Here is a 20,925-nt window from a genome sequence, read left to right as displayed (position 1 = left end):
AATTTGGCAGCAATTGGCACAAAAATGTTCTTTAAAGGCAGGGGGAAAGGACATGATTTAGTAAATGAACAGGAAGAGAGAGGAGAACACAGGGGCAGGGAAGGAGACTGGAGTACTTCTATATTAATAGAGAAAGAACTAACAAATGAAACTGAGAAAAGAAACCAGAGTAGTTTACAGGAATCTGGACAATGTGATATCCCAGAAGCCATGAATAAAAGCAAATGTCTTAATGAAAAAGGAGTGGTCAAATGATTCTGTGAGATTAAGAAAATGAGAAGTGGGAAACATTCATTGGATTTGGTAACACGGAGGCAACTGATTTTCTTAGCAAGAGTAGTATCAGTGGAATAGAGAAAGAAGTCTTGTTGGGGAATGGTCAAAAAATGAATGGGAAGTAAAGTGAATATAGAGAAGATAAGAGTTCTTTTAAAACTGGCTATAAAGGGAGACAGAGAGATGGGCAGTATCTGATGGAGAATGTAAGACCAAGAGAATTATTAAAAATTAAGATGGAAGATACCAGAGCGTGTCTATATACTCCAGCTGAGGAAGATAAATTATTGATACTAGAGAAAGCAGGAATATTTGAAGGATTGAAATCAAGAACACAAACAGGAGGATTGAATTTGGACAGGAAGGGATCCTTCCCTAGGGATAATATAAGAGAAGAAAAAAGGATATGGTGCACAAGTCAGTGTATTTTCAAATTTGGTGGATGTCTAAGTTCCATTTTCTCAATGATGATAAAACAAGATTACTACTTGAGAGTAAGTAAGGTAGAAGCTGAGAAATGAGAAAAAATAGTCATCATGAAGAGCAGGAAGGTAGGCTTACTAGAGAAACACAGATGGCAGTATTAAAGAGTACTGCTGAGGTCTCAGATTATAAACTTTAAGTGAGAGCAGCTAAAAATCCACTGTGATGTTTCTCCAGCAAATGTTCAACTGCTTAAATGCAAGACACTGGCAAGGCAGATGGGTGCGTTTATCCAAGGACGGTATTTTACAAAGTGAGTTATCACATAGAGGGAGAAAGACAAGGGTGAACATCTCTGTAAGGGAATGATTTTAATAATGAACAACAGACTCAAAGCTAGACAAGGAGAAAAACAGACAGGAGAAGGCTACATTTTGGATGAAGGCTAAATTCATCCAAAGACTATAAGCTACCAGGGTGCCTGGCTGGCAGAGCAGAAGGAGCATGAGACTCTTGATCTTAGGATTGTGTGTTCGAGCCCCATGTAGGGTGTAGAGATTACTTAAATGAATAATAAAAACTTAAAAAAAACAGACTATAACCTACTAATTTTTCAGTTTCTCACTACTTTTTGCTTTTGACTTGAAAAAAAAGTCTACCAATTTATTTAATCACCCTGTATTAGCCCCACCTTCCCTTTTTTTTTCCTTCCCCACACAATCAAAATATTATCACCTAAGCCATTATTTCACGAGCACTGTCATGCCTGATTCCTGTTACAACCAGCACATCCCCCTTCCCACCCACCCCAAATTCAGGCCCACATTTCTCATAAGAATAGCAATGGTCTGGGCGCCTGGGTGGCTCAGTCGTTAAGCGTCTGCCTTCGGCTCAGATCATGATCCCAGGGTCCTGGGATCGACTCCCACATCGGGCTCCCTGCTCGTCAGGAAGCCTGCTTCTCCCTCTCCCACTCCCCCTGCTTGTGTTCCTGCTCTCGCTCTCTCTCTCTGTGCCAAATAAATAAATAAAATCTTAAAAAAAAAAAAACCAGCAATGGCCTGCTTCCCTTGCATCATAGCTATTTCAAACCCTCCCTCCATGACCGTCATAGTCATTTAACTGAAATACCACTCTGACCATGGCACACCACCATTTCCCACTGCACACTGACGCCTCTGTTTGAAGTATCTTTCCTCCTCCTTTTACCTATGTACCATCCATTCTTTAAGACCCAGCTTGGACATCGTCTCCAAGAAGCCCGTACTGACCCCTTGCTCACTCCCATCTCCTACCCTACCCCACACAGAGGATAACTTAAGTGCCTTTCTTCAGGGCACATATATATCACTTTACACCAAATGGATGTTTATCTCTCCCCACTAATCTGTAAGCTTCTAAAGTGCTCCTAAATATCTAGTAGCTAGCAGAGTATCTAAAACACTCAATAAACATCATTAAATTTACTGTATTAATTTCAAACCTGTAAAAATCCAAGATGCTCTTGAATATTTTGTTTCTTTTCTGTAATAAATGATTCAAAGTGCATTACAGCTCGTGTGTATGCTTTGGAGCGAAAGGAAGCTACTGCCAGGGTGTCCTGAGGTATGAGGTCTAGAAAACGAGTTACACTCTGATAGTCTTCATAATCCGCAGTAGATACTAGATAATAAAAAGACAATTGAGTGATTAAAGACTTATAAGATGAAATTTTAAAAGTGTCAATTTAAAGTGTAATTTATTTAAATTCAATTTAGTTCACTAAATAAATTAATCTAAATGTATTAGAGAATCATACTTAGAATGTAACTACCAGAGGATTACTCAGAGCAGTCTTGCTCCAACTCCACAATTATCACTTATCTTACTTGGAAATACTTAACTTTATTTGGGCTTCTGCTTCCTCATATATAAAAGGGAAGTATTAGTATTGTCCTGCCTTCCTTACAATGTTGTTGTGAGGATTAAATGTAAATCTGTATTATACCATATCATTTCACTCATATGTGGAATCTAAGAAACAAAACAAATGAACAAAGGAGAAAAAGAGAGCGAGAGAGACAAACCAAGAAACAGACTCTTTAGAGAACAAACCGATGGCGACCAGAGGAGAGGTGGCTGGAGGGATGGGTGAAATAGATGATGGGGATTAAGGAGTGCACTTGTGATGAGCACCAGGTGATATATGGAAGCACTGAATCACTATATTGTACATCTGAAACTAATATTACACTGTGTGCTAAGTAACTGAAATCTAAATTAAAAACTTAAAAAAAACCCTAAGAGTAAATCTGTATTAAATGCTGAAAAGATACAAAGATGATACAAAAGATACAAAGATGAGTTATAGATTAATGATAATTATAAAAACACTGAGAGTATAACAGTAGGGAAAAAGCAGAATTACTGAAATAGCTTCTTTTTAAAGCCTAGAATCGTTAACAATCTATTTTTTTCCTCTGTTGCCACAAAAACAATATCAACTGTTTTCATGAAAATTCAAAGTAGAAGTGCCTTTGAAGTAAAATCACAAATACTTTAGGGTAATTTTTTTCAAGAATCTAAGAAAAGACTTAAATTGGAAACTTCAAAATGAGGGCAGTCCAGTTTATGAATTCTTATTTAAAACTTATAAATTTTAGTAGCAATTCATAACAGTATGTAGAGAATAGGAAATAGAAATAAGTTTCTTCAAAATTTAAATAATCAAGGTGGCAAATTTAAAAGCAATTATATTTAAAATTAAGTCCCGATTCCATCAAAATTTGTAGATCATTTAAATTATGAGAAATGTTAAAAATATTGTATTTTTGAACCATAACAAATGTTATTCTTAAAAGCTAGTATTTCCCTTGTAATGTTAATGTTAGTAGAAATGGAGATAGAGGTTGTATTTGGTTTTATAGAGCCATTTACACATGCAGAAATAAAAACAAACATCAAATTTTTAAATCAATGGAAAATATATCAATAATTAGCCATAGTCCTCAGAAAAACAATCCCCCCAGATACTTGTTTGCAAGGCCAAAAACTTTTAGAAAAATAAACTATTGTGCTTAACAATAGGAATTATGTGCTTTCCTCACATATATGAACAAGAGGGAGACACTCAGAAATTGAGAACTGCATAAGTGAAGGTCTCTTTAAAGATTGTTTAAACAGTCAATCTTTTCAATTAGCCTCAAAGTCTAGGGGGCAAAACATGAGATTTCCATTAAAACAGCTGAGATATACAGAAGCAGAATGAATATAATTCTGTTCACCAAATGCTTCTATCCTAGGGGGCATTTTTAACTCTAATGAGATTCCACTTTTAATCACCTTAGTGGAAGTTGTAATATCACAGGAAAAAAACTGCACATATTTGGTATAGCAGGGTGTAATGTAGTAACATGTATTAAGCATATTTGGAGAGACCACTGGATACCAAACACTACCAGAGACAGGAAAAACAAAAAAATAAAATGAATGAAATGAATAGAGTAGAAAAAAAGAATAGGCCATAAAATGAAATTAACAGTTGAAATTTAAATCTTACATGTGAAAAAGATCACAGAGTATGTCATAAGTGAAAAAGGATAAAGAACACTTCACTACATATATATATATGTATGTATGTATACATGTGTACGTATATGTATGTGTATATACACACAATACACTGAGGAGACATGGAGTAAAAGGTTTAACATTGAGGGGTCAGTTATTAACAATATTAACATGTCATTTATTTCACATTTTACAATTTATATATTCATCATCTCATTTAATCCTCAGTCCTCTAAGGAAAATAATATTAATCCTATGTTTTACAAAGAAAAATTAGGCATCTGTCTTGCCTAAGGTAGTGAGAATAGAATTTAAAGAGAGGTTTTCTGACTATAAATCCTCTGCTTTTTCTCAGTGAAAAGGCTATCTCGGGGGAAAAAAAAGGTACTTAGGAAAACATAGGTCTTTAAAAAGCTAATGCTTAAATTACAGAATTGATACAGGAAGTAGCTAACTGGTTAATAATTAAGAGAAGAAAACAAACACAAGTTAGGACTCACCAACTGAATCCACTTTATCTCTGTTTGATTTGCTTTGTGGAAATTTCTCTGCATTCAGTGCCTGAAATTTGTGCCTTGCCCATTGTGTGAGATGGTCAAGCATGGAGAACACAGTCTGTGTACTGAGTTGACATAGATCAGACGCACTGTCTTGGGTACTTATGGTATGTTGATCATCATGCTTTAGAACTGCCATAATTTCTGCATAAACCTAAGAAGAACTCATTTTATGGTTAATAATGTGCCATGTAATATCATTTTGCTATTATCTTACACCAAGCATTCTAAGGCAAATGTAAGTCAGAATAGATGAATCTACAGTCTCTAATAAAATTTTAAATGTACAATACCATATAAACCAATGGTTCTATTTTTTGGAATACACCCTAGACACACATACACAAACGCTTTCACAAGTAAGAATCATCATAATGCGTACCATAGCATTGTAAGAACAAAATAATTGGAAATAATCATTATTATGGCAACAGTTAAACTATGGTACAACTACAAAATGGAAGGATTATATAATACAGCATTAATAAAAGAAAGGTGGCTCAATAAATATATACTGGTAAATTTAAAAAAAGGCAAGTTGCAGAATACCTACTAGGATACTATCAAAAAAACCTAAACAACTGCATTAAAAAACAAAAAAGTTTAAAAATCTACACATCAAATTTTTTTTTTAAGATTTTATTTATTTGACAGAGAGAGAGAGAGAGAGAGAGAGGAAGCACAACCAGAGGGAGCAACAGAGGGAGAGGGAGAAGCAGGCTCCTTGCTGAGGAGGGAGCCTGATGCAGGGCCTGATCCCAGCAGTCTGGGATCATGCCCTGAGCTGAAGGCAGATGCTTAACCAACTGAGTCATCCAGGCGCCCTTGAAAATATACATATCAAATTATTATCAGTGATGACTTCTGGGGATGTGGGATCAGGAATGGTAGTCAAAGGGTACACTTTTATTTGTAGAATTCAAATATTTCCATTAAGAACATAGTAATACACTACTTTTTTTTTAAATTATGTTATGTTAGTCACCATACAATACATCACCAGTTTTCGATGCAGTGATCCACGATTTATTGTTTTCGTACAACCCCCAGTGCTCCATGCAGTGCCCTCCTTAATACCCATCACTGGGCTAACCCATCCCCCCACTCCCCTCCCCTCTAAAACTCTCAGTGGGTTTCTCACTACTATAAAAAAATAATCATTTTGGGGGGCACCACGTGGCTCAGTCAGTTAAGCATCCAACTCTTGATTTTGGCTCAGGTCATAATCTCAAGGATGTGGGATCGAGCCCTGCATTGGGCTCTGTGCTCAGACCTGTGTTGGGTGCCCTCTCTCTCTGCCCCTCCCCCCAATCCTGTTTTCTCTCTCTCTCAAATAAGTAAATAAATCTTTAAAAAAAAATAATCATTTTTAAAGGAAGTGTTATATGTATGTGGTTAAAAAAAGAAACTTTACAAAATACTGTAAAACAAAAAGTAAAATATTCCCCTTCCCCTATCCTAATCCACAGTACTATTCACCAGGAAAAATCACTATCAGTAATTTCTTATGTATTCTTTATTTCAAAATGTTCTATGTATATTGGGGCATATATAATATATACTTTCTAATTTTATACACTAAGCATTGGATAACTGTTCAATAAATAAAAGGTTAAAAAGATTTTTAAGAATTAGACATGTATATACACAGCCAGCCATACACTGATCTACATTTCCTAACATGTAGCTTGTCTAATACTAATTACTAGAGGACAAATGTTTGGACAAACAAAAACCAAATAAAATGATATCTCTCACCTCCTGCTGATCTTCTTGATTACAACCCAACAAGACATACACTAGAATATGTGGAAGAAGATAGATGGTCACCTTGAAATCATGTTTCATCATAATGCTACAGCAGGTGAAGATTTTACTGGCAAGATCATGCCGAACCTGTAAACCCAAATGGTTTAGGGACAGTAAGTAATTTTATACATTTTACTCTATTGATTAATGTCAAAAAACCACGCATGAGATAATTTATCATTGCAGAGTGGGTATTCCTGGATGGAGAGGGGCATGCATACTCATGCAAAAAGGATTTCAGATCACCACCTCTCTGGTCACTCTAAATATCTCAAAATGCCTGAACTGCTGTGACCTATAAAGGCAATGTCAATCACCTCAACATAAATGGCCTTTTCCCCTTAGTTATTTTGGAGGCATCATGTTTTGTTACAGATTAACTTCCCGAATTACAGTATATTTTAGTTAGATAACATTAAATTCAGTGTACTAACTCCCTGAACACATAGATGAGTAAAGTAACCAAAATGTGTACTCTGGGCCAGTACATTAAGTATAAGACTCACATTTTTAATAATAACAAGCAGTAATTACTACAGGGAAAAGAATGAAAGAAATAGAAATCTAAATTACTTGGGATTAGAGTCAAATTTTGTTATGACCTAACATTAGATTTACCAACATTACTGTTTTCTTATTAAAATTTCAAGATTTTTTCCTTCTCAAATATAAACACTTAAACAACAACAACAACAAACTAAACTAAATCAAAGATTTCAGATCTGGAAGTAATTAATGGTATTCTACATTTCACGTAATATATTTTCAGTATGTTCATAAAAATACAAGAAATTTGGAGTGCCTATGTGGCTCAGTTGGTCATTTTTTAAATAGTATCATCTCACAATGGAAAATGAACAGACATAATGTATGTCAGATATTTTGCAAAGACCACAGTAATTTGCTTGATAAAATAATTACCCTCTTACCCAGAAACTAGTAACAATAGAGAAACTGTTACTATTAGTAAACATTTTCTACAAAAATTTCTATCACTACCAGCACACATATTTCAGTGCTTGCTCTTGTGCTATATATTCAGATAGATGTTCTGGTTTCCTTTAAAATTTCTGTTCATTTAACTAATTCTGAAGAGTTCTCTTACCTTTGTTATAAGATAACCTGCCCAAGATGCTGACCATTCTGCAAAGTTATTACCTAATTTACTTAAGTAAATTGGCTTCTTTACTCCAGACCAATCTGTTGATTTCTGAGAACTCTTATATCTGTAATTTTGAAAATTTGTTTATTAAAATATATTCATCTGTTGAGAACTTCAGTGTAAAACATATAAAAAACTATATCAACTCCTTCACCACTATCCCACTACTGCCTTCCTTTACTAAAATATGGCTAAAGGGCACCTGGGTGGCTCAGTTGGTTAAGCGGCTGCCTTTGGCTCAGGTCATGATCCTGGAGTCCCTGGATCGAGTCCCACATCGAGCTCCCTGCTCGGCAGGGAGTCTGCTTCTCCTTCTGACCCTTCCCCCTCTCATGTGTTCTCTCTCTCTCTCTCTCATTCCGTCTCAAATAAAATCTTTAAATAAATAAATAAATAAAATAAAGTATGGCTAAAGACACTACTCTTCCTATATCCTTGTTAATAGTGGGGTGGAAAGTCATTCCTGCATGCCCCAAGTACTTTAAAGGGTTTGAGTCTGCCTCCTCCTCTTCCTCAGTGCTCCTTTCTGATCCTTTCTACTCCATTTTGTATAAGAAAGACTTGTTCCTTTGAGGTTCAAGCCACCCAGGCATACCATTCTCTACTCATTATGCGTATCTATTAAACTCGCTGATTATCAAACTCACTGATAACTTTAGTACATCTCTGTGTTTTCTTTCTTCCCTATGTCTTACCATCCTGAGTGACTTCAATGGCTGGCTGGACCAACTAATCAAACTCAAAACTTCCCAATGACTTTTTCCTCTACTTCTTTATCAGGACTCCCTTGTCAATACAAAAAACTTCTTCACTTCCAAAAAGAACTACTTAGATATCTTACTCTATAGCCCTACCTTCCTAAATTTCTAGTTTTTTCACCCAGTTATGCTAACACATTGGCTCTCTATCACTCTTCTGTCCCTTGACTCTGTTATGCTCTCCTGATCTGTAATACGTTCCTTTCACTACTTCTTTCCTTAACCAGCGTGGTCTTCATGGTCCTTCACTTAAGAACTCTCATTAATATTCTCTACCCATTCCATTGCCCCATTGTTTTTACCAGCTGTGCCCATCTGTTTCTACACATAAAAAGGTTCTAAATTTAAAAGGTTTCTAAATATAAAGAGATATCTAGCAAATAAGTATGCATACTTAAGGGCTTTTATAAAGAACTTACTACAATGCTAGGCCCTATATCAGGGCTCAAAGAAGTAAAGTAATTTACCCATGGTCACATATCTAATAAGTATGTGACCGAGTATACTTTATAAATAGTTTATAATTTTATAGATTTCAATCAGTCTTTTAAAGATTTTATTTATTTATTTGTCAGACAGAGCGAGAGAAAGAGAAGGCACAAGCAGGAGGAGCGGCAGGCAGAGGGAGAAGCGGGCTCCCTGGACTCAACCCCAGGACTCTGGGATCATGACCTGAGCCGAAGGCAGATGCTTAATCGACTGAGACACCCAGACGTCCAGATTTCAATCAGTCCTAACAAAATTATTAAAATTGAAAAAGAGGTTAGAATATACTTTTTTTTTTTTTTTTTAAAGAAGAGGGAGAAAATATCTTCATGAAGAGAAGTTGGAGGGTTGAAATCTCTAATCTCTAGTTGGGGTTACTAATGGCTTTGGAACTAGCTTTAAACTCTTAAATTTCTATATTAATTATGCCTATCAAAAGCTTATTAAACTCATAATCAATTTAAAGTGGATTCTTTCAAAGTATTACTGACTGAATTAAAAAAAATCTATCATTTTAGCTTCAATAAATTCATCTAAATATTTAAAATTATAGAATTTAACCAATGAGCAGACTGTACTTTTCATTTTGACAAGATTATAGGCATCATCACAGTGGAAAATACTTATTAGACTACTGAAAATACTTTTAATGCTAAAAAATGTTATCAAAAGTAACATTAATTTTATGAGGCGCCTAGGTGGCTCAGTTGGTTAAGCGTCTGACTCTTGGTTTCAGCTCAAGTCATGGTCTCATGGGTGGTGGGATCGGGCCCCACATTGGGCTCTGCACTGAATGGGGAGTCTGCTTGAAGATTCTCTCTCCCTCTCCCTCTGCCCCTCCTCCCTGACTCCCGCACATGCACGATCTCTTGCGCTCTCTAAAATAAATAAATAAATCTTTTTAAAAAATGACATTAGTTTTATAAAGTTAAAAACAATTTTATAAAAATGGTTTTAATTAGTTTACACACCTAGTATTTAGATGAGGTTCCAGGATTTCCCGAACATGCTCAGGAAATCTCCTCCACAGCTGGTGACCTGGGCCATCAGTCTGCATCTCTCTACAGTCATAAATAGAAAGTAACTCCTACAAATACATTATTTTACATTTGTAAATCTATAGTGAAGCAGATAAATCTTTATGCTCATCAACATTCTATACATAATAGTGATAAAAATAATTTTTAAATATGAAGAATTATAAAATTTTGGGGTTGTGAACTTCCTTAGGACATCTATTTCAATGCTTAAAACCATTTAGGTGACTTATTTAAGGTCATAAAGCTGTGACTACGTACTACTTGAACATGAAGGCAGTTTGTGTTCTATACATATGTACTGGAATCTAAGATTAAGAGCTATTTGGAGGAAAAAGTAGATATGTCTATATTTGCAGCAGTATAATTCTTTGATTAACAAAATCAACTACAAATCCAAAATAGTTTTAAAAACTCAAGATATCTCAAATTCTAGGTATAAAATACTGAGCTTAAAATTGTGAAAAGAAGGGGCACCTGGCTAGCTCAGCAGGTAGAACATACGACTCTTGATCTCAGGGCTGTGAGTTCAAGCCCCACGCTGGTGATAAGAGTTTTACTTAAAAAAGAAATTATGAAAAGAACATGCAAATGTTAAAGACCATTTTACTATTCAAGTCTCCAAATTAAATGTTTTTATTTTACTTTCCTGAAAATAAAACTGAGATTTTATAAATGAAAAAAATCTTTGCCTCTAATATTAATATTCAAAACAAGACAAATATGTTAGGATATTCTATCTTCTATCACCTAATTACTCTTTCTTTCCAATTCCACTGAACATAACCATTTGCAATAGATGTATTCCTAATATTTATAAATATAAGCACTGTCTAGCAAAATACATACTTTAGTATTTTTTAGTAAAAGGAAGTATATGAAAAGTTCAAATACAGAAATATTCAGAACCCATTTTCATTTGAAGCCAGCTTTTTTGATGTTTGGCAAAGTTACTCTAGCTACAAAAACCCTCTTAAGTAGATCAGCAATTCTCTCTTTTTAGGGGGGGATCATTTATACTCTTAAAAAAGACTAATATACCTACAATTGTAGACCTTGCTTCATATTTCACTGAAAAGAACAGAAGCAATCCAAAGAGACTTCCATAACTTCTACCCACATACCTACCCAGCCTGGCATTATCAGTATCAGTACCCATATGCTTTCTCTCCTCTTACTACAGATGAATTGCTTTTGTTTTTAATTAAGGCTACCCCTCCACTTGCACATTATATTCCACATCTTTCTGCCTATTAAAAGTAGTATTACATCAATTCTTTCCTACATCATCTATTCTCCTCTCTGCTGAATTGTTCCCAAGCAACATATAAGCATACTGTTATTTCTCCTATCTTCACTCCCCCTTCCTTCCCAGCTACTATTTCATTCTTCCACTCTCCCTTTAAGACACCTTCTTGTCTTCTGGAACACCACATTCTCCTACCTTACTGGCAGCCGCTTCTCCGTTTTCTTACTTGTTCCCTGCTTTTCTCACTGATCTCTCAGTGCCCAGGGCTCAATTACTACAATCTTTTTACCTGTACTCCCACTCTTAATCATCTTATCCAGGATCATAATTTTAAATACCATCACTATAATGAATATCTCCATATTTATATCTGAAACTGAGACCACTCACCATGAATTCCAGACCTATCTAACAAAACAAATTTTTAAAAGAATTTTTTGAAAAAAAAATCATAAAAAAAGGGCAAAGAAAGCCAAACTGGAAAATATTTATTACATGTATGATTGACAAAGGGTTAATTTCTATTATATACAAATAAGCCTTAAATAGTAATAAATAGATCTATACCAAGAGAAAAATGGGCAAAGATCATCTAATTTGCCAAAAAAAGCAATAAATATTAAAGGATGATGATATACCTCTCTCATAATTAAATGCTATTAAAGTAAAATGGTACTATTTTTTACTCTGTCCCATTGACAAAGATTTAAAATTCTGCTAAAAGGCCGGTATGTCAAAGAAGTATAAACTGGTGAAACATTTTTGATAAAATTTATCAAATGTAAATTCTGTACTGTTCTGTGACATATTTTAACTTCTAGATGTTTATGTTATTGCTATATTCACTCAAGTGCTCAGAAATATATGTATGTTCTCTGAAGCACTTCTTATAAAAGCAAAACATTGAACACATCCTAAATGTGTTAAATAAATTTCTTAAACAAATTATGGTACACCCATATTGAATATTAAGTAATTGAAAAGAATGAATTAGAGACCTATGTACTGAAACGGAAAATTACCCAAGATAGACTATTGAATACAAAAGAAAATCAAGTTACAGAACATCATAAGTAATATGACCTCCTTGTGTGGTGGAAAAGACATATATATTTGTTAAATACACAGAAAATTTTCCAAAGTATCTATAATAATCTGTTAAGAGAGTACATTTCTATACTCTGAAATTTTATCATGAACTTATATTATGATCATTATGAACTTTGGTAACGATAGTTTGCAAAAATAAGTTTCAACATACAGATTTACAACTTTCTTACTAGAATTCAGTAACACAAAGCCAGTACTGACTATACATACTCTTACCTGAATGGCGTAAGCAGCTGAATCTTGAGCCCGGCTATTATCTGCATATGCAAGGTAAGCTCTTGTTAGTTCCATCAATAATCCAAAGGCAAAGCTTGAATCTTCTACTCCAGTCTCAATAAAAAAAAAAAGAAAGAAAAAGAAAAAAATCACCATCTAAGGTATATAAATTTTTTTAAACTGTACTGTGCCTTACATGGTTAATTTAACTTAGTTACCTAAGTGAATTTAACTTAGAAAAGGAAAGGACATTAAGGTTTAAACTACGTTTGGTACCAAGGCTAAAACATAATCTGTAGCCAAGAAACCAAACCTAAGGCTTTTTAGACTATTTATAAGGAGTATTAGAATCGTTCCACTCCTGCATAGCTCCAACAGTTTTCATTTTTTTTTTTTTTTGGTTTTGATTTGTTGTTGCTAAAGATTTTATTTTTAAGTAATCTCTACACTCAATGTGACCCTGAGATCAAGAGTCACATGATCTTCTGACTAAGCCAGCCAGGTGCCCCTCATTTCTGTTTTTTTTAACCTTTAAAACGAAAATTGTATATATAGCATTTTCTAAATTGCATGCTGTAGAAGCCTGGTCATTTGAGACACTCCAAGAAATAATTTTAACATACCCTCCTCTTGGATGTGCATAGTACATACATTAAATGATACATTAGATGTTCTGTTTGATTTTGTTTTACAGGAGTTCTCAAACACATTTGACCATGGAAACTTTTCTATACACTCACTATTATGACACCCTGGGAAATTAGTTTCCCATGAAAACACTTAGCAATAGTGTTGAAATAGTAATATTTAAATAATTAATTAGGTTTTAACTATTTGTCATCATTAGGTTGGGAAGCTTTTTAAAAATAACACAGCACACTAGTCTGGACTCCAACTTTACTGTTTTTGGCACTAGATATCTGCAAATAGTATTAAGGAATAAACTCTGAAGTTACCTAAATTTTCTAGTTTAGATCATGTTCTACTAAGGATAACCTGAATAGTTCTTTGTAAATGAAATATAGAAATTCAAATAGGACAGAGAACTCTTCTTGTCATTCCAAATTACCATTACTTACCACAAATGTAAAATCTTTTCCTTGGCTTTCAGTTGTTGAGAAATCTAGTCGACCTGGATCTATTGCCCCCAATTCCCCTAAACATTCCCCACAGAGCAACCGAGCTTGAGAGTTTGCATCTTGACACCCTTTCAAAAGCACTGTCACCAACTGTGAAATAACAGGTTCCACTGTTTCACTATCTGTTGCATATTTTATCAGTTTTTCCTAAAAGTAGAAAGAAAATTTTTATATAACTTCAGCAAACTAGTATATTTTCCAAACTAGAAACTAACTTAAAATATTAAGGAATATATGATATAAACATTGATAAAATTAAATTCTGATATCTGCAGTCTTTTCAGTTCTTGTTTGATGAATTCACAGAATATAGTTCATAATACATTCTGTGAGATTATAATCATTATTTTAGAAAGTTTTAATCTTTAATCCATTAAGCAGTTACTGAGAATTATTACATTAGTATACGAAAATAAGACACAGACTTGTCCCAGCAAGTTCCCTGTCTAACGGTAAAATAGATAATAAGTAATTAAAATATCATATGGTATGTACAATAACAAATATATTTACAAGGTAACTTGGAAGCAATCAAGAAGATGAAAAAGAACTCAGGGTAACATTTCAAGGATAGAGGACAGATAATTAAATAAGTCAACAAGGAATAGCTATTACTTAAAACAAGAAGACTGAAAAGTGTATATGAAACCAGCAGAGTAGGAGAAAAAAATAAAGGGGAAAGGGTTCCATGGTGATGAGGAAACAATACATTGGTTTAAGTAATCTTTTTTCATCAATCTCCTGAGGATGCTGTAATGAAGATGCTGTTAAGTAAGAAGCAAAAGTAAAGCACACATGAGGATCTCAAACTCCATGTTAAAAATATGATTCAAGTTAGAGTAATCATTTCAAAAGAAAATTAACGACATTTTATCTCATTAAGAGTCTTTAAGATAAATTTAGTTCAAGGCAATACTCGTTATGAAACACTAAATGAAAGGTAATTTAAAAATATACTTACCTCCTATGTATTTATGTATTTATTTAAAGATTGTATTTATTTGAGAGAGAGAGACACAGCAAGAGAGGGAACACAAGCAGAGGGAGTGGGAGAGGGAGAGGCAGGCTTCCCGCTGAGCAAGGAGCCCAATGTGGGGCTTGATCCCAGGGATGACCTGAGCTGAAGGCAGACGCCTAACAACTGAGCCACCCAGGCGCCCCTCCTATGTATTTAAAACTGTTTTGACTTCTAGGTTAGACAAATTAAAGTTTCATTTTTCAGCAAAAATACTGAGTTCCAAAAATGAGTGTGTGTTCAATGCCTCTATTTAAAAAGGCTTTTTAACATATGGACCCAATTTTATCATTTTCCAAATACCTGATCAGTTGTCAAATTTGTTTGCTCTAATTATTTGAAATATAATTTTTATCATATCCTAAAAGTCTATGTACATAAAGGTCTATGCTTGAACTTTCTATTCTTTCTCACTGGTCTGTTTATTCATGCACCAGAATCACACTGTTGTAATTACAGAGGCTATAGGGTATGTTACTATCTAGTAGGGATACTAAACCCTCATACTTGCTTTTTTCTCCCCAGACTTTTCTTAGCTGTTTTTTTTTTTTTTTAAGATTTTATTTATTTATTTGACAGAGACAGTGAGAGCAGGAACACAAACAGGGGGAGTGGGAGAGGGAGAAGCAGGCTTCCCGCTGAGCAGGGAGCTCTATGCGGGGCTCAATCCCAGGACCCTGGGATCATGATCTGAGCCCAAGGCAGATGCTTAACAACTGAGCCACCCAAGCGCCCCTTCTTAGCTGTTTTTATATGTTTATTTTCCCGTATGAACTTTTGTAGTTAAAAAAAAACAAGCAAGTTCTTGGCATTCCTTTGGGATAGCATTAAATTTATAAAATAATCTAGAGAGAACTGAAATCTTTGTAATACTAAGGCAACCTACCAGATAAATACAGGATGCTTTCCATTTGTTTAAATCTACTACATTTTTGTGTCTTTCTGGAGTGTCTCAAGATTTTTCTTTATTGATTTATACATTTCTGTTATGCTTATTCCTAAATATATCATCTTCTGTTACTATTGTAAGTTGGGTTTTCCAACAAATCTTCTACCTGGTTATTGCTTATCATATGAAAATTATTTTTTATATGTTGACTTTATATCCTCCTGTCTTACCGAATTAGCTTGTTATCTGAGTTAGTTTTATTGATAACTCTCTATGGTTTTTCAAGTATATTAGCCTATCATCTACCAATAGAAACTCTTTTACAGGGGCACCTGGGTGGCTCAGCCGGTTAAGCATCTGCCTTTGCCTCAGGTTCAGGGTCCTGGGATCAAGCCCCACATCCAGCTCCCTACTCAGCGGGTAGTCTGCCTCTCCCTCTGCCCTCCCTTGTTCGATCTCCCCCCACTTTCAAAAATAAATTTAAAAATCTTTTAAAAAAATTTTACATTTTTCCCAATTCTTATGGTTCTGACTGCTTATGTTTATCTAAAGTCACTGGGTGATACTTTCCGCTGAATGTTAAATTGTAGTGGAGATAATGAGTAAGCTTGCTTTAGTGGGAATGCATCTTATTTTCCCATTATGTGTATGTACGTATGCATGCATGTATACAAATACATACATACACATATACATATGTGTATTAAGGTAGTATCCATCAATTCTTATTTTCTTCGTTGTTTTTATCTCAAGCGGATGTTACAGTTTGTCAAAGGCTTTTTCGGCATCTATGGAAATAATGGTATGATTTTCCTCCTTAGATATATGAATATAGTGAACTTTATTAATGAATTGCTAAATAAGAACCATCCTTGCAATCCTGGAATAAATTCCAGTTGGTCACGGTATTATTTCTTAATGTGAAACTGAATTGATAATATTTCACTTAGAATTTTTCGTATCAGTATTTGTAAGCGGATAATGAAATTTAATTTGTTTTGTGATAGCACTAAACTCATGGAGTTTAGTGAACACTGTTACATAATATTCCTCAAAAAAACTGGATGGTTTCCTTCATTTTCTATGCTCCAAAACAATTTAAAACAGCATTTGGACTATCTGGTTTTTGAAGATTTGGTAAAAATCCCCCTGTGAAATCATTGGCCCGGTGCTTTCCTCTAGAGGTAATTCTTTTATAATATTCTCTAATTCTTCTAAAGAAATTAGTCTTTCTTCTGGAGTCAATTTTGACAAACCGTATTTTCCAGGGAAAATATCCAAGTTTGCAAATGTATTTGCACAGAAGGGTACAAAGTAGTTTGTCATTTTAAAAAATATTTCCTTTGTTTCAATGGTTATTTCTGTCTTGTCATTTCCTATTTACAAATTTGTGTTCTCTGCTTTTTGTTCTTTATTAGGTTAGATATTTATCTATTTTGCTAATGTTTTCCAAAGAACTATAATTTTTATTAGTTTTTTTGTTCTCTATATCATTTATATCTACTTTTATTTTTTATTATTTTCTTCCTGTGCTTTGCTGAAATTTAGTTCACATACTATAAATTCACTTTTGAAGTATACAAATCAATATTTAGTATATTTACAAGGTGTAGTACAAGCACAACCATTACTTCTAATTCCAGAACATTTTTTTGAAGATTTATTTATTTTAGAGAAAGCGAGCAAACGTGTGGGGGGAGGGGGAGGAGGGGCAGGAGAGAGAATCTGAAGCTGACTCCCCAGTGAATGGGGGGGGAGGGCTCAATCCCAGGACTTTGAGATCATGACTTGAGCTGAAATCAAGAGTCAGCCGCTCGGGCGCCTGGGTGGCTCAGTTGGTTAAGCGACTGCCTTCGGCTCAGGTCATGATCCTGGAGTCCTGGGATCGAGTCCCACATCGGGCTCCCCGCTCAGCGGGGAGTCTGCTTCTCCCTCTGACCCTCCCCCCTCATGTGCTCTCTCTCTCTCATTCTCTCTCTCTCAAATAAATAAAATCTTAAAAAAAAAAAAAAGAGTCAGCCGCTCAACCCAAATGAGCCACCCATGCGCCCCATTCCAGAACATTTTTATCACCCAAAAAGGTAACTGTACCTCTTAGTGGTCACTCCCCATTTCCCCCATCCTCCCAGCCACAAGAAACCATTAATCTACCTTCTATCTCCATGGACTTGCTCATTCAGGAGAATGTATACATATGTATTTATAATGTATCTTCTTTGTGAATTTTGTATCTTCTTCATGAATTATGGCTTTTAGCATTATGAAGTGCCCTTTTTCTGTCATATTTAATGCTTTTTTGGTTTCAATTCTTTACCATCTAGTGGCAGAATGCAAACTCCTGCTCTCTTATTATTTCCACTTACTGGTTATAAATTTGTTCATCTCTTTATTTTTAGCTTTCGTAAATTATTTTTTTTAGATGTATGTACTCCATATAGCATAGTTTGTTTTTGCATTGTAAGTCAAATTATAAACTCTTTTCTTTTAAGGTCTTTCACATTTATTAATATGATTGGTATCTTTGGCCTCAATTCTGTCATATTTTTTACAATACTGTATGTATTATAATAACTGTATTTTTCCTCTGGTCTGTTTTATTTGCTTTAAAAATTATTTTAGTATGGCAGAAAGTTGATAACTTTTGTTCTAAAGGCATCCTCTATACTAATACCTTTTTTAATGTTTCCAGTCCTTTTTTCTTATTTAACCTTATGTAACTTTTACCAGCTTGAAATGGTGTATCTTGACTCCCAGTTTTTGCCTATGCAACAATTACTGGGCTTATTTTATTTATATCTCACTGTTTCTCTTCTCCCATTTAAAAAAATTACATTATGTCTACTTTATTAGAATACATAACATTCATATGTAATTCTCCCATCTTTGTTCTCATTGTTGCTTTAGTCTTAATTCTATAATTATGTATGAACAGTAAACATCAGTCCTTTTGCCAAAGTCTCCCCAGTCTTCTCTTGATTACCTGAAGCCGTTCTCTAACATATCTCTTAGGAAGGATTTGCTTATACAAACAGTATTCCTTCAATACCTGCATGTTCACAACTGTGTGTCTTACCTGTGTTAGTCTAAGGATAGCTTGACTCATTCTTTACTCATAATTTATGCCCTTGACATTTTAAAAAATGCTGCTACCCTCTCAGCTACTGTGTTGAGAAGTCTGAATCTAACCTACTTATCTTATTCTTCTAAGGATTTTTCAAAAAACATTTTTGCCTGTAGGTCCTGAAAATTTATTATTAAAGTCTAATATTTATCAGACTTGACTATTCTGAGGTCAATTTTCTCAGGTACACAATTGGGTCATTTCAACATGTAGATTTAGGCCTTTTTTTTCAGAAAGTTTTCTTAGATTATAGTTCTAAATATTAATTGTTCTATTGTTTTATTTCTCTTCTTCAGAGACTCTAATTTAGTGTATGTGAAATCTGACAACCTTCCATTTCAACCACTTTTTTGACCCTATTCACTCCTTTTTTAAACTTTATTTTCATTCTCTTGGTTATTTTTTTGCCTTTCCTTAGTGCTCCTTACTAATAGTCAAATATAACCTCTCCTGTGGTCCTTATAATTTAATCTTCATTTCTTAAGTTTTTCTTTTCTGAATTCACCTATTTCACATCTTTTTGGTTTTTGTCCATTTCTCTTGCTTTTTAAATTTTTCATTTAATTTTTTCATATCTGCAAATGATTGCTTGAAATACTTAATTCAGGCTGTAGTGCTAAGTCTGGTTTTCTTCTGCTTAATGTTTAGCATTGAGGGAGGAACTGATATCAACCAAAAGATTTCATTTTTTTTTGTCTTACAAAAACCTTCTATATATAGAATATCTTTTTTTATTTATACCGTAGACCCTCTATAATAGCCGTATGCAGTAACAGTAAGGGTTTTATAGTGGCTTACAAGATTCCTATTTCATGAATACTCTCTTCTGTCAGCCTAGTGAAATATAGTTTTTTTTCATAAGTAGCTTTTGGGGAAGGAGAGTAGGGGGGGAATCTGGCACATCTGTGATCTTGTAGATTTCTTTTTATTTCTACAGGAACCTTAACTCTCTTACTTTCTTCTTTCTGTTTACAATTAAGTCTCCAAAGAATGTCCCCATCATCCTGTTCTTTCAGTTCTCCCCAGACATAATGATTTTCAGAGACTACAACCTTAGGATCTGCACACTTTAAAGTACCTTCCTTGTAGCCAGAGCTCTGATGTGCCACATCCTGGACCTACTTTTTGAGTGGGACCATGTTTGTTGGTGATTTTATCTTTGCTTCATTATCCTTGGTTCCTCCACTCCACTCTCTTCTTTTTCATATAGTCTTCTCAGAATCTAACTGCTCTTAACATAAACCTGTGACATGAGCTCCAGATAGCTCCACTGCTTATAGGTAATCTGAAGTTCATAGTATTCGTAGTCTCACAGTTATGCTGAAGGTATGAGTTATATGTGAATTTACTTGCTCTCCTTGTTGCTCTTTATGCTTTGGAGGGTATGTAGAGATTCAGATTTAGGCTTCCAACATTATCCTAGTATAACGTGGAGGTCTCTAGCAGCTTTATTTTCAATGGGCTCATTCTTGGATTTGTAATCATTAGCAAATGTCTTTTTACTGGAATTCTGCATTAGCAGCAAAGTTTATTTTGGCCTCAATACAAACACCATGTCCTATTGGGATTTTACCATAGACATTCACCTTGACATGAGTAGTATCAATTTTCAGAAAGAGATTATATGGTTGCTCAGTTTGATCTATAGCCTCATTTTTCTGACACAGAAATAAAAACTTCCTGCTATCCACTGACTTTAGGTGTCATTTTTACCCTTCAAAAATGCAGATTCCTCCTTAAAAGTAAGGAGTATAAACTGTCATTTCTTTAACGTCAACAACCCTCTGGGGGCTCCCCATTAGAAAGGGCTTTTGCAGGGTCAGTCCATCAAAACAGTCAAGTGTCTAAGGCTACAGCAGCATCATCTTATTAACTGTCTTTTAGAGTTTACTTTGTCACTACATTATACCCAATTATTTCTTTAGCCAGTTATACCACAACTTTAGGTCTAATTATTTAAAACACCTCCTTTCAACGTACTCATGAAGTATCTTTTCCTCTCCCTCTGGTTAAGATCTGAACTTTTTAAAAGAGTATCTTTTGCATTTGTTCTTTCATAGACTCTCCCAGCATTCACTACAAAGACTCTTTGACTTCTAACCCTTCTTACATCAGTTTCTTGGTCTCAT

At 34.5% G+C, this 20,925-nt stretch overlaps 1 protein-coding gene across 7 annotated transcripts in view; it reads right to left on the bottom strand.

Moving 5' to 3' along the window:
* The window catches only part of ATR (ATR checkpoint kinase), a 96,275-nt gene that overhangs the window by 38,518 nt on the left and 36,832 nt on the right, over window positions 1–20,925 (bottom strand). For 6 of the 7 annotated variants that reach the window (XR_012380275.1, XR_012380271.1, XM_025881170.2 and 3 more), the window contains 7 exons: window positions 13,712–13,918; window positions 12,633–12,746; window positions 9,992–10,107; window positions 7,720–7,840; window positions 6,564–6,701; window positions 4,749–4,959; window positions 2,183–2,361 (listed from right to left, as the gene is read on the bottom strand). Coding sequence is in view for 5 of the 7 variants with exons in the window: in XM_025881170.2 (XP_025736955.1) it covers window positions 2,183–2,361; window positions 4,749–4,959; window positions 6,564–6,701; window positions 7,720–7,840; window positions 9,992–10,107; window positions 12,633–12,746; window positions 13,712–13,918 (1,086 nt within the window). In the remaining 2 variants the exon portion in view is untranslated. The remainder of the gene's footprint in view (window positions 1–2,182; window positions 2,362–4,748; window positions 4,960–6,563; window positions 6,702–7,719; window positions 7,841–9,991; window positions 10,108–12,632; window positions 12,747–13,711; window positions 13,919–20,925) is intronic. The other variant, XM_073899023.1, reaches the window with a different exon arrangement.

The sequence above is a fragment of the Callorhinus ursinus genome, unplaced genomic scaffold (genome assembly GCF_003265705.2).
Source record: "Callorhinus ursinus isolate GAN/ISIS: 27379988/994484 unplaced genomic scaffold, GSC_fseal_2.0 scaffold1, whole genome shotgun sequence".
NCBI classification, from domain to species: domain Eukaryota; kingdom Metazoa; phylum Chordata; class Mammalia; order Carnivora; family Otariidae; genus Callorhinus; species Callorhinus ursinus.
The sequence above is the reverse complement of the archived record's forward strand: the minus strand, read 5'-3'. Positions and strand labels throughout refer to the sequence as shown.